The sequence below is a fragment of the Wyeomyia smithii genome, chromosome 3 (genome assembly GCF_029784165.1).
Source record: "Wyeomyia smithii strain HCP4-BCI-WySm-NY-G18 chromosome 3, ASM2978416v1, whole genome shotgun sequence".
NCBI classification, from domain to species: Eukaryota; Metazoa; Arthropoda; class Insecta; order Diptera; family Culicidae; genus Wyeomyia; species Wyeomyia smithii.
The window spans coordinates 142,476,779-142,491,762 of record NC_073696.1 but is presented as its reverse complement, the minus strand read 5'-3'; the positions used below and the strand labels follow the sequence as shown (position 1 = coordinate 142,491,762).

The 14,984-nt window shown below is 44.4% G+C and overlaps 1 protein-coding gene across 1 annotated transcript in view; it reads left to right on the top strand.

Annotated features, from left to right (window-relative positions):
* Window positions 1-14,984, top strand: part of LOC129728622 (inactivation-no-after-potential D protein) — a 1,023,112-nt gene that overhangs the window by 568,725 nt on the left and 439,403 nt on the right. Inside the window, exon 12 of the mRNA XM_055687071.1 lies at window positions 1,526-1,687. Within this exon, the coding sequence (XP_055543046.1) occupies window positions 1,526-1,687 (162 nt within the window). The remainder of the gene's footprint in view (window positions 1-1,525; window positions 1,688-14,984) is intronic.

Sequence of the window (14,984 nt, the reverse complement as noted above, 5' to 3'; positions counted from 1 at the left end):
TCCGGTTGGGTCGGGAGGCGCCATGGTGAAGTGATCTTCCACCTGAAACAGATCCTGTCAGGTTGCTTCAGGCAATATCTGCACAGATTCGGACACGTGGGGTCCCCCATGTGTCCCGAGTGCGTGGAGGAGGAGGAGACTGCTGAGCTTGTCTTCTTCGTAAGGCCCCGTTTCGTAAGAGCGAGGAGCGACATGATGACTGAGAGCGGGCCTGGCACTACTCCGGACAATCTAGTCCAGAGGACGTGCGACGACCCGGACATCTGGAGTGCGGCCGCCTCCCAGATTGTCCTGGAGCTGCAACGTGTGTGGTGGGTCAACCACCAACACGCCAATGGTAGCTAACTATCAGTCTACAGGTAGTTAGCTAGGAGGTTATAAGAGTAAAGAGGGTGCATCACGCTCAAAAGCCACTCCCCGACGTAATACTTAACCATCGTTCCGGAAATACCAGGACTGGAGGGGTTTAAGTGGGTTGGGACAGGGATCAGTAGGTGTTTGGTGGAATGTAACTTTAGTAAAGCGGGCAATGTATGCAGTTTTTCGAGAATGCGAAAATGAACGGGAATAGAAGGACTTTTAGGCTTAGAAAATTTTTTCTCTTGTCCAGACGGGACTCGAGCCCGCAATCTTCGTTGTCTCCAGCAGGGTGTTATGACCAATTAAACTTCTGGGAAAGGTATAACTCATTCTAAGCCAAAGTCGAATCACCCTCTACTATTGTGTTCCCGTATCCCAGCACGCCACGATGATCTGCACACACTGCCCTGTGGGAGTTTATTTTTGTAACTGAGAGAGTGGTCTCTTCACGGAATGTAACTACCTCAGCATCTCTCTCCTAGTCTCATCCCCACACACTGAGTTCTTTTTCAGGTGTCTGTTCGCAGAATTCCCCGCCACCTTAAAAAAAGGAGGTCTGCAGAGCCTGATTTATAGGGACGCTCAGGGGCCGGGCCAAAATGTATCGTCATTTAAAAAACCCCTCTTGCCCATAGAAAGTTCTGAGCAAAGTTCCAGCCAGGTCCAGCCAATTTTTATGGAATTATTTTGTTGGCATTTTGTCCTATAATATTATTTTCTATTTCATTGCTCCGTAGACTTTCTGCCTTCTTTTCATAGATGTCAGAAATATTTGCCCACCCAAAGATGTCACATCAGTGTCATTTGGAGCTGACAAAAAAAAAACAATGACGGCTGTCCTTAAACTGTCGCTCAAAAATGCAGAAAAATAAAACATCACGGCTATTTACTGCTTTCCTGCCACTACTATGTAATTCTTCATTTGCCGCAACACCAATGAAGAGAGTGGTGTGAGCACATTTTGATGTCGCAAAATTATTTAACTTAGAGTCTGTTGAGATGTAACATGCGCAATACAGGGATTATAGTTGTCATTCACGCTGTTTTGACGGTAATTAGAACTGTTGTATTTTGTCCCGAATATCTGCTTTGTTGATTTCGTTGTTGTCTGCTGCATGAAATGATTCCATTTAATTATTTTAATATTTTACTAATACCATTATAGGTTAACGGACTAGTACTACAAGGACGATCGCATTTAAATGTACCAGTTATTATAAGAAGCATCGTGGGAACAACTTTGAAGTTCATTGTCTTGAGGTATGTTATATGGTTCCGGCTCAAATTTTTTTTTTTGAACTCTAGATCGCTTAATTGTGCCTTTTATGCATGTCTAGGATATAGCTGAAATATATCGATGTCTTACTAGGAATAATTAGGGGAAAGGGGGGCAGTTTCGGACAGGGCTTAAAAAAAACAAATGGTGCAATTTTCAACCAAAATAAAGATACAAGTAAGTTGGCAGCCCTTCCTCCAACATCTACAATAATGTTTGATATCTCTTGGTTGTTTATTATTTACAAAAACAACACAGTGCCACTTTTCACTCATGTTTTCAACCGTTTGAGCTTAAAGTTGTAGTCGTTCATGGGGCACATTCGGACACTTACCAAATTTATGTTTGATTGTTTTTAATTAACAAATATCGATCTAGACTGATTATCAAACATAAAAATGGTTCGGAATTACAAAAGGAAAACCGATAGAGCAAGCATCAACGAAGATGAGCTGGGAAGAGTTTCTAACGAAGCAATGTCTTTGAGACATGCTTCTGATACCTGCGGAATTGAAAAAAGAACCTTGGTCTGTCGTCTGAAAAGTCAAAGAAACGAAAAAACGGAAAAATCAGAAAGCTTCTCGTCCAAAAACTCAGATCAACAAGTATTTACGAACGAGGAAGAAACATTTCTAGAGAAATATTTGATCGAAAGATTATATAAATTATGGATTGACGTACCGTCTGCCAAGGCGATTGGAAAATTGTTTCTCAATATTCTGGAACACTTGAATAAGGTTCCAGAAAGCAGCGTAAATGAACCGATTTTGCTGTTGCCTGACAATCACGAATGCCATTGTACTTTGAATCAATCAAACATTGCCGAGAAAATGGCATAGTTCTTGTAATCTTTCCTCCTCATAGCCAGTTTGCTTGATTTTTATTTTGAAAAATAAATTTGAAATAAAAGGATGAGTTTTGAAGTTTGCAAAGCATCTGATCTCGGTCTCTGTTTATATGGAAGAAATTGTTGAAAAACACAAAATTTTCATTATTTTAGAAAAGTTTTTCAACACTGTCCGAAAGTGCCCCAGGACTGTCCGAAACTCGTCATGTAAAACAAACACAGTGTGTATATTTTTATATATATATATATATATAACATTTCATGAGTAGACACCAACTTCCTGCTTTTTTAAGGGGGTGATTTGTTAGTAGCTTAAGTATTTATGATAAATATTAGTAAGTAATGAGTATGTGTGTCCAATCACAAATGGTGACTTCTCAACACTGTTAGATATTTGAGCCGTTGCGGAACAGAGTGGTCTAAAGACCATTTTTTTCGAAAATGAATTTTTTGCATAAACCGCATCTACTCAAGAAGCTGAAGTTGGGAGATTAAGATAATTTCGGAAAATCGAATTTTAAAGCTGATTTATTCCGTGTTGAAAATTCGTCCGAAACAGAATGGCCGTTTTGTTTCGGAACAGAGTGGTCTATGTACATAAATCGATGTAATAATATCATGTAACACGTAACATGTAGCATATTACATGTGACAAGGAACATGCCACTTGTTTTGTACATGTCACACGTGATATGTAACATGTTACACGTAATGTAACACGAAAAATGTAACATGTAAAATATTATGTAATATGTAATATCTTGTGTTACATGTACTGTAACACGTGACATCTTATATGTGACATGCTATATGTATCATATAACATGTGACATTAGCCATTTTATACGATTTACCGTCATTTTCTTTGTCATTTACCGGGTTTGTGTACATAGACCACTCTGTTCCGAAACGATTCGAGGATTCCAGTGAATATATATATATATGAAGTCAGAGTGGTCTATGTACATTGGTGAGATAAAATCACCGATTTCGCAAAGAAACTGTTAATTTTATGTATCCCAATGTTAAACCACTTCATAACCTTTATATTAGAACATTTTGTTTGGAAGAATCCGGTAAACAGAATTTTATTCAAAGATTTTTCGAAAATTGCTTCTCCTGAACAATTTGCTCGATGACACATAGACCACTCTGGTTCGCAACGGCTCATTTGTAGTTTTAATTGTTAGGATTTGTTTGCTCTCGCATTTAGGACTTATCGTTCGTAGGGATTTAAACCTACTTGTCAAAAAAGGGAAATAAAACTTACAACTAACTTAATTGCTAACTTATTGGCTATAAAGAGAGCTTATCTTAGCAATTGAGGATTGCAACGATTTTTGTCGAAAATTGTTAATAATTTTATTTGACATAGCTTCTAATGGTTCATCACCAGTAAATCTATTTAATTCGAGTGTACCAAACCAAGGAGGACGCTTCAAAATCATTTTCAGAATTTTATTCTGAATCCTTTGGAACGTTTTCTTCCTTGTTGAACAGCAACTTGACCAGATCGGTACATACATTTGTTTGTAAATCAAAAGTTTGTTCTTTAAACAAAGATTAGAATTCCTGTTAATAAGAGGATATAAACATCTCGTATATTTGATGCACTTGGCTTGTATACTCTCAATGTGCTCTTTGAAAATAAGTTTTTTTATCGTAAATTAGTCCCAAGTACTTAACCTTGTCAGACCAACTTAAAATAACCCATTCATCTTGACAACGTGATCATTGTTTGGCTTGAGGAAAGAAGCTCTAGTCTTATGCGGAAAAATTATCATTTGAGTTTTAGAAGCACTGGGAGAGATTTTCCACTTTTGCAAGTAGGAAGAAAAATATCTAAACTTTTCTGCAATCGACTGCATATAACACGGAGACATTTTCCTTTTACGAAAAATGCAGAACAATGACTTTGTGCATGCTGGAGGCAAATCAGGAAGATCTGAAGGGAATATGTTGTACAGGATTGGACCCAAGACTGAACCTTGAGGCACACCTGCTTTGATAGGAAATCTATCAGATTTTGAATTCTGACAATCAACCTGCAGAGTTCGATCAGTAAGATAATTTTTCAAAATTTTGATTAGGAAAATTGGAAAATTAAATGTTTGCAATTTCGCAATCAAACTTTTATGCCACACACTGTCGAATGCTTTTTCTATGTCTAAAAGAGCAACTCTAGTGGAATAACCTTCAGATTTGTTAGCTCGTATCATATTAGTAGCACTCTGTTAAGAATAATTCTCTCAAACAGTTTACTTATTGAAGAAAGCAAATAGATTGGTCGATAATTTGAAACCTCAGCTGGCTTCTTATCCGGCTTTAAAATTGGAGTATTTTTTGCAGTTTCATAATTTGAGAAAATATGAAATTTTTAAGCAGCAATTGAAAATTTTTACTAAAAATTCCATTGTACTCTCAGGGTGATGTTTGATTAATATGTTAAAGATTCCATCGTCACCAGGTGCTTTCATATTTTTGAAATTTTTAATAATTGATTTAATCTCATTCAAGTTTTTTTTTCAAATCGTGGCTCAGCAGAACGAATCCATACATGCCATTCGACGATTATCAGACGACCATTGAACAACAAAACACTGATTGGAAATCCCATGCTAGTTTTAAGTTAGACTTAATTTCAGCTCGTAGTCGGCAGCGAGGATAAAAAATTTGCTTTAGTTTTTAAGTCATCAGATATAATTGGCGCCGTTAAACATTAAATTGTATTTGTGCCGTGTCAAATAAATGTTATGTGAAGAAAAAAAAAAAAGTTTTTTTCAATTATTTCTGCAGGTAAAAAAATCTGGGAAGAAATTAAATCAAATTGACGAGTAACTTCATTTTCAATTGGACTCACAAAATTCAAATTTGAATTATGAACACTCTCAAACTGCTGAGCAAGTCTTTGAGCCTTTTGTTCATTGGATACAAGAAAACGTTCACCAACTTTTAAAACTGGAATAGGCTTTGAAGGTTTCTTAAGAATCTTCGACAGCTTCCAAAAGGGTATTGAATGTGGTTTAAATTTTTCAACTTTAGTCTCAAAATTTTGATTTCTCAGAAGAGTAAATGTATGTTTAATCTCTTTCTGGAAATCTTTATGAATTATTTTAAAAACAGGGTCACGAGAACGTTGATATTGACGTCTGTGGACATTTATCAAACGAATTAGAAGTTGAAGGTTTTTGTCAATTATTGGTGTATCAAATTTCACTTGAGCCTTTGGAACAGAATAATTCCTGGCATCAACAATTGCACATTTTAATGCTTCCAAAGCGGAATCAATATTCACTTCGTTTTGCAAATCAAGCTCATTATTGAAATTTCTCTCAATATGAGTTTTGTATCTTTCCCAATTATAGGGTTACCATTTCGTCGGAGTTAAAAATCAGGACAATTTTTTTCCAGCAAAAATTTGTTCTAAGCTATTGTTATATTTCGAGATATCAATAAATAAAACACGTAATTTGAGATTTGCACTTCAAAGAGAGGGCCAGCTGTTCCTGTTCGTGATGTCTTGGCAAGTCGTGACCTACACTACATGTCCCTTATATACATTTTCCTGAAATCCATCCATGCCCCAGTCTAGTCCAATTCCTTTCCACCCACATTCAACAAAACGGCAAGAACACGTCGTAGACCTCGATTTTGGAATCAGCAACTGAACCCCACACGAATTCTCCAGTACCTGAGAACCCGAGGCCTTCCGTGCCCAGCGGCACACACCATATAGCCATTGGAACACCAGCGAACAACAACAACGAACCATAACCCGCAACTAAACCCCGCACAATACCACCAGGACCCGAGGATTACTGCATATCCATGACAATTCGACGATCATCAGACGACCATTTAACTACAAAACACTGATTGAAAATACATGCTAGTTTTAAGATAGACTTAATTTCAGCTCGTAGTCGGCAGCGAGGATAAAAAATTTGCTTTAAGATTTTAAGTCATCAGATATAATTGGCGCCGTTAAACATTAAATTGTATTTGTGCCGTGTCAAATAAACGATTTATGAAGAAAAAAAATTAGGCGTTAATAGATACCTCAAAAAATGCAACACTAGTAAACTGTTTGAAATAAACATAATTGTCAAAAAACGTTTAACGATTTCAACGACTAATTTCTCTCATTAACAGCGAATTTTTTTATTCCACTGTGTACGGGCAAAACTGCCGAGGAATAATGAAACGTCATCGCCATTTAAGACGCAAGTAATAAAGAGATGCCAGATAATTGTTTACGAACTTATCACGTGCGGTGGTGGGTTGAAGCTGACAAATTTTACAGTGCGCTTCGGGCAGCACGGCAAGTCAAAACTGGGTCAAAATCGAACGAATAAAGAAGGGTTTTGACAGCAGTTAGTGCGCCTTCAGGTCAAAAGGAGGTGAGCTGGTGGAATAAAGAAATTCGCTATAAGATTCAACCAAAGAAAAAAATCGTTCGAAATAAGTTCGTTTTTTCCTGGAGTCAAAATGAAAGCAGGCTTTGAAATGGTCACGGTAGAACCACTTTTCACTGCGATAATCGTCTTCTTTTTCCTCTGACGCTTCTAACGCTCGTTGTCGGAATACATTCTTAAACAAACATGTCAAATGAGTATCGCCATCACGACGTTATTTTTCTCAAACGTATTTTGACATTTTTTCTTGAATTGAGAATTACGCACGTTGAGTGCGTGTATTCTGGAAATTATTTATATCATTGATCTTGTAATAATATTTCTAAACATAAATGAACGAAGTAGACAGAAATAGGCCGAAATAATATCGCTAAACGATTGACAGTGTGCATCTCTTTGAAACGCGAGTGTCGTTTGACTATCCTTTTCTTTCTGTGAGCTGAGCGGCGATGATTTGGTTGTTTTACATTTACGAGCGAAAGCCGACTGTGACGCACGCTAAAGAAGCGAGATCAAATGAAAATGGTGACCGTTTACAAGCCTGGATGAAAGTACTGAACAGTTTGCTTCCTTTTGGAATATCCGGTATAATTCAGAAAATTCAGCACAAATGCTAAAATATGAAAAATAAATCAGGACGCTTTAAATAGATTCCAAAATCAGGACATGTCCTGCTAAATCAGGACGGATGGTATCCCTACCCAATTATCCTTGTTATAATTAAAAACAGAGCTCATAGGGTTTAAAACTGATTCATGTGTTTTAGAAAAAGTTATTGGAAGATGGTCAGAATCAAAATCAGCATGTGTGATCAATTCACTACATATATGACATTGATCTGTTAGCACCAAATCAATTGTTGATGGTTTCCTTACAAAAAAAAAATCATGTAGGGCTATTCGGAGTCAAAAAAGAATAGTATCCTGAGGAACAATTATTGAATAAAATTTTGCCATTGGAATTACCCTGAGAATTATTCGATGATCGATATTTAGCGTTAAAATCGCCGATTATGAAAAATTTTGAACAGTTTGTGATGAGTTTTTGTAAATCTTCTTTAAAATAGTTTTTGTACTCGCGTGTGCATTGGAATGGTAAATATGCTGCGGCAATAAAGAGAATCCCAAGTTCAGTTTGCACTTCAATTCCCAAAGTTTCAATAACTTTCGTCTCAAGATGGGGAAGAGCATATTGTTTGATAAATGGGAATTTCCAAGCGATACTAATTGTTACTAATATGATACGAGTTAAAGACAAGAAATAATTTGATTCTCTTTATTTGAGACTTTTCTCTCTGAACGCGCAAATATAACTGACTTTCATACAAGCCGTTTTCTTCTTCTTCACCTCTACACATCACACAGGGCTGAACCAAGGGGTTGGTGAAGAACCACCACAGTACCCCCCTCCAGTTACACCAGGAATCTTATTCGATGACCAGAAGGTGTAAATTTTGTTTCATTATCATTCATCGGTTGGTCTTCTTTCAGGAGGAACGCAGGTTTGATGCGGTCGATTGATACACGTTGCTGTTTGCCATTTATGATCAGATCGAAGAATTTTTTATCACGTTTTACCACCTCGTATGGTCCTTGATATGGCTGCTGGAGTGGTTTTTTTTACCATGTCAATGCGCAAAAACATATAACGACAATCTTTTAGTTCTCTATGAACGAACACTTTCGATGTAGCATGATGCTCCGTTGCTATTGGCTTCAAATTATCGAATATGCGTTGAAGGTCTCTGACTAGATTGCTTCTGTCTGTCAGTACTTGTGGAGAATCGAAAAACTCCCCAGGAATACGGAGTTGCTGTCCATATTCTAATTCCGCCGTAGAGCAATTGAGATCAATCTTCAAGGCTGTTCGTATTCCAAGAAGAACCAGCGGCAAGCGTTCTGACCAGTACTTTCCATCGACGCACATCAAAGCTGCTTTTAGTGTTCGGTGGAAGCGCTCCACCATACCGTTTGACTGTTGATGATAAGCGGTTGTTCGAAGATGATCCACACCCAGCGTTCGGCTCAATTCTCTAAACAAATCAGATTCGAACTGCCGTCCTTGGTCTGTAGTGATTCTATGCGGGACACCGAATCGAGAAATCCATGTAGACACAAACGCTCGAGCTACTGTTTCAGCAGTTATATCACAAATAGGAACTGCTTCGGGCCAACGAGTGCATCGATCTACCATGGTTAACAAATATCGGAACCCATTAGAAGGAGGAAGAGGGCCAACGAGATCCATATGAATGTGATCGAAGCGGTTTGAAACAAATTCAAATTTACCTGTTGGAGTGGTAGCGTGCCGCTGTACTTTCGAACGTTGACATTTTTCGCAACATTTAACAAACGATTTGACGTCTTTATTGATGGAAGTCCAAATAAAACGGTCGGTCATTAACCGTCTCGTAGATCTAATTCCTGGATGCGACAAACCGTGTATCTCTTGCAGTATCTGCTGGCGATGCTTCAAAGGAATGTAGGGTCGACATTTATTGTTTACCGATACATCACAATACAGGGAAACTCCACTTGGGGAAATAGTTCGTTTTTCGAATCTAAGGGACGAAGATCTGAGTAGTGTTTGCAATTCTGCGTCATTCAACTGATCTGCAGCTATGATTTTGAAATCTATCATACTCGTTGACAATGCTTCTACTCGAGATAGTGTATCTGCCACTGAATTGTCTTTCCCGCTGATGTGTCGAATATCATTTTTTTTCCAAAGGTGGCGGGGAAATCTGCAGACAGACACCTGAGAAGAGAACTCAGGGTGTGGGGATGAGACTAGGGGAGAGATGCTGGGGTAGTTACACTCCCCCAGACCCCTACTGATCCCTGTCCCGACCCACTAAAACCCCTCCAGTCTTAAGCCCTGGTCTTCCCGGAACGACGGTTAAGTATTACGTCGGGAAGTGGCTTATGTGCGTGATGCACCCTTTTTACTCTTATAACCTCCTAGCTAACTACCTGGAGACTGGTAGTTAGCTACTACTGGCGTGTTGGCGAATTACCCGCCACACACGTTGTAGCTCCAGGACAATCTGGGAGGCGGCCGCACAGGCCGCGTTCCAGATGTCCGGGTCGTCGCACATCCTCCGGACAAGATTGTCCGGAGTAGTGCCAGGCCCGCTCACAGCCATCATGTTGCTCCTCGCTCTTACGAAACGGGGGCATACGAAGAAGACATGCTCTGCAGTCTCCTCCTCTTCCGCGCACTCGGGACACATGGGGGACCCCGCGTGCCCGAACCTGTGCAGATATTGCCTGAACCAACCGTGGCCTGACAGGATCTGTGTCAGGTGGAAGTTCACCTCGCCATGTCGCCTCCCGACTCAGCCGGATATCTCCGGTATAAGTCGGTGCGTCCATCTGCCCTTTGTGGAATTAGACCATTCCCTCTGCCAACGGAACATCGAGAATTACCTTCTGGTGCCTCGTATGCCCCTTGTGTCACGGTGGTCGAAGCACTCTCTGTCCTCCTTGATGGCGATGCTGATAGGCATCATGCCGGACAAGACACAGATTGCATCGTATGACACCGTACGATACGCACTCACAACTCTCAGGCACATGAGCCTGTAGTACTTTCCAGTTTACGGCGGTAACTGTTAGTACCTAGCGCTCGGACCATACTGGCCCACTATACCTAAGTATGGACGAAACCACGCTGGCAAGAAGTCTTCGCTTGCTGCCATAGACCGCTGAGCTATTGGACATCATAGGAGATAGTGCTGCAATAGCCGATGAGGCCCTCTTACAGGCATAGTCGACGTGGCTCCCGAACGTGAGCTTGTCGTCGACCATAACCCCCAAGAGCTTCAACGATCGCTTTGAGGTGATGATGCAGTCTCCGACTCTGACCACCGCCTGTTGCTCTGATTTACGGTTGTTCACAACCGTGACCTCCGTCTTATGGTGCGCGAGCTCCAGTTTCCTGGAGCGCATCCAGTCTTCGACCTTCCTTATGCAATGCGCAGCCGTCAACTCGACCTCTTCGATCGACTCGCCGTACACCTCTAGCGTTATGTCGTCTGCAATGCCGACGATCACAACCCCTACAGGAAACTTTAGTTTCAACACCCCGCCATACATGACGTTCCACAACACCGGACCCAGGATTGAACCTTGCGGAGCCCCGGCGGTGATTGGGGCGCACTTCTGACCCTCCTCTGTGTTGTAAACCAGTACTCGATTCTGGAAGTAGTTTTCCAGAATCTTGTATAGCGACACCGGTACGTGGATGCTCCTGAGCGCGAGCGCTATGGAGTCCCAACTGGCGCTATTGAACGCATCCTTCACGTCAAGCGTGACGATTGTGCAATAGCGTATTCTCCTTCTCTTGCGCTGGAGTGCTATCTCTGCCGTCTTGATGACGGAGGCGATGGCATCCAGCGTGGACTTGCCCTTCCGGAAGCCGAACTGGTTGCTTGCCAGACCGTTTACACCCTCTGTGTACCCACCAGTCTGTTGAGGATAATCCTCTCAAGTACCTTGCCCGTCGTGTCTAGCAGGCAGATAGGCCTATATGCCGATGGGTCACCTGGGGGTTTCCCAGCCTTCGGCAGTAGGACCAATTTCTGCCGCTTTCACCTATCCGAAAAGAGGCAGTCATCCAGGCACCTCTGCATGACTACTCGAAACAGCCCGGGGGCCGTTTTAATCGCCAGCCTGATTGCCAGGTTAGGGATGCCATCCGGTCCCGGTGCCTTGCTCACCTTTAGAGAGTTGGCGATCACGATGAGTTCCTCATTCGTAACCCTTGCCTCCTGGACCTCGACACGGCTGTCGTCGCCCACGGATTGGATGCTCGGCAGGTTGGCTGACCATCCCTGGTCTGTGTCTGAGATACTGGAACGTCGGACGTGGGACTCGACCGCCGGAGGCCAAGGACTTGGCTCGTGGCGCGGAAAGAGTCCCTCGATGATTCGCTCCAGCATCGCTGGTGATCGCTCTGCAGGCGCCAGCGCGCCTTTGGTTTTGGCCATTACGATCCTGTAGGCGTCACCCCACGGGTTCGTATTGGAACTCGCGCATAGCCTATCAAAACAGGCCCTCTTGTTGGCCTTAATCGCACTCTTTAGCGTCGATCTGGCAGAACTGAATGCTGCGTGGCGCTCTGTCCTCTGTTCGTCTGTTCGCGCACGCTGCATCCTCCGTCTCGCACGGAGACACGCACTGCGAAGGTCCGCTATCTCGTCAGTCCACCAGTAGACCGGTGGCTTCCCATTCCTAGGTTGGCGAGTCCTAGGCATGGTGGCGTCGCACGCCCGAGATAGCATAGCAACTAGTTGGTCAGGCGTCGGGCGAAGCCGACTGCCCCCCTCGTGCTCTCGTCTAATTGCCTCTTCAAATACCTCGGCATCAAAATGCGATGTCTTCCACCCGCGGGCGAACGGAGTGTTGGCCCTACTCGTCGCTTGCCGCCTCTCGTTGCTGTCTACACTATAACAGACCGCCTGGTGGTCGCTATTAGTGTAGCCATCGTCCACCCTCCAGTTCTTGATCAGTCCTGGGCTGGAGAACGTCACGTCGATGATCGACTCCGCGCCATTTCTGCTAAATGTACTTTTTATCCCAACGTTGGCCAGATCTAGGTTGAGCTTTGCCAAAGCCTCCAACAAGATCTGACCCCTCTGGTTCGTGAAGCGACTTCCCCACTCAACAGCCCAAGCGTTGAAGTCGCCCGCCACCACCAACGGCGTTAGGCCCGTTAGCTCCATGGATAGGAGATCGACCATCAGGGTGAACCTTTCGGTAGACCAACGTGGCGGAGCATAGCAACTGCAGTAGAACACTCCGTTCACCTTAGCAACTACGTACCCTTCTTCTGAGGTTGAGACAACCTCCTGAACCGGGAACTTGCCCGTCGTACATATATCCGCCATACTGGACTTATCCGCAACCCAATTACCGTTTCCGGGAGGGATGCGGTAGGGGTCCGATATGATGGCGATGTCCGACAACGACTCAGTGGCTGCTTGGTGTAGCAGCTGCTGAGCCGCGAAGCAATGGTTCAGGTTCAGTTGCGTCATCCTTACGCCCGTGGTTTCGCAGCCGGCTTACCGGCTGGGCACCTGGGGCCTCCCATAAAGTGTTTGGCGTCCCGTTTCCCGGAACATACCATACACTTGGGAGACTCCCCACAGTCCTTCGCTTTATGGCCTGCACCTCCACATCGCCTGCACAACTGGCTCCTATCGGGCCCCTTACAGGTCCAGGACTTATGTCCACCCTCAAAGCACCGGAAGCAAATGTCTGGTTTCTGTAGTATGCCCAGAGGACATACAGACCAGCCGACCTTCAACTTGCCTGCTCTCAGGGCCAGGTTAGCATCCGCCGACGGTAGTCGGAAGGTAGCTATCTGGGTCCCCGCCGGACCTTTGCGGAGGCGGATTGACTCCTTAGCTACCTCCACCCCGCACTTCGCTTTGAGGGCTTGTGCAATGTCGCACCCCTCGGTGATTTCGTCCAGGTTTTTAAGCTGGAGAGTCACCTCTGAGGTGAGTGCCCGCACTTGCACCTTCTTTCCTAGGACCTTTTCAACTACCATTTTATAGGTAGCCCCCTTGTTCTTGGCGTCCTTCCGGAGCTCAAGTATCATCTCGCCAGTGCGAGATCGGCGGATACTCCGCACATCCGCCCCCAGATCCTTGAGCAAGGTTTCCCCCCTCATCTTCTTCAAGACTTATGAGTATTTCGACCCGTCCGTCTTGAGTATAAGGGCACAACCCCTACTCCGCGCCTTTTTGACCTTTTTCGGTCCTCTGGCCACTCCGCCATCTTGGCGCGTCGCACCTTCCGGACGCCTCCTACCCTCTACCGTAGTCCAAGGGTTGCCCGTAGCCTCCACTTGTGCCGTTTCCGCGGCGGACCTTGAACCGGTTGGTGTGTACTCCCGTGGGAGTAGCGCAACCAACCGTTTCTTGGGGTTCCCGGGGGCCGCTTCCCCCGGAGACTGCCTCGTTCGCTTAGCGACCTGCCCTGTAGAGCAGACCGCCGCGAACGAGGGGGCGTCTGTCTGCACCTCTTTAGATGCAGTCACCCTTCTGGTCCTTACCTCTTTCTCGGTCGCCTTCACCCGAGCTAGAAGTTCTTCGTGCTCCTTCCTGGCTTCATCAATAGTGGCCCGAAGCAGGAGGAGGCTCTGCTTCAGGCCGCCAGCGATATTCCGCCTATTCGCCGAGAACTCGATTATAGCGTCGAGTTGTTCGGACAACGCTGCCACTCTTGGCCGCGTGTCCATGTACCTTTTGACGGCCTTGACTAGCAAGGGACCATCTACCGAGATGTCTGGTGTGGACACCGACGGATTCGCCGGTTTCCCAACTCCAGACTTCGCCGCATCTGTCTTCGCCTTCTTCTGCGGAGACCGCTGGATGCCACCTCGTGCGAAGGGATTTGGTAACCCCTCCGCACCAGTCTCTTTTTGGTTCTTCGAGCTCATTTTTGTTAATTGGGTCCCCCTTCCAACCGCTATCCTTGTCCATAGATGAGAAGTCGCTTGTATGGTCCCATGGTAATCTATGCCGAAGCAGTGAGGCCATGGGTAAGGGGGGTCGCTATAGTACCTTATGAGCACTATGACGCCCCCGCCCGCATAAGTCAGGAAAGGGGCATCTTGCCCTAGGACTAGTTCCCCCCCATCTGATCCTTCTCTGCCTGATTCCCACAAGGCAATGGACGCGGAAAGTACTGGAAGGCCTGCCAGGTTTTACGGGACGGAGACCCCTGCACCGGGTACCATCTCGCCGTTTCAAGCCGCTGTCACGCGACTTTACTAAGGGAGCTCGATGCAGGTGCCAGCCCTTGGTCATGGTTCCTTATCGTATCCGACTCGAATCCGTTTCGTTCGCTGCCAGTTGCCATAATTGGGACCTTACTGGTGTCGGCCCCAATGGACGAGGGAGTGCATTTGGTTGATGGGAGCGGCACTACTCGCTCCGTCAGAGATGCTTCCGGGTAATTGTGGCTTTTGCGAGGAATCGACTGTCCCTGGTTCGACCCTCACCACCCCTAGGCTACCTCCCGCTGCTGGTCCGGGACTGTTAGGTACTGTCAGCGGTCGCCCTCATATAACGTGA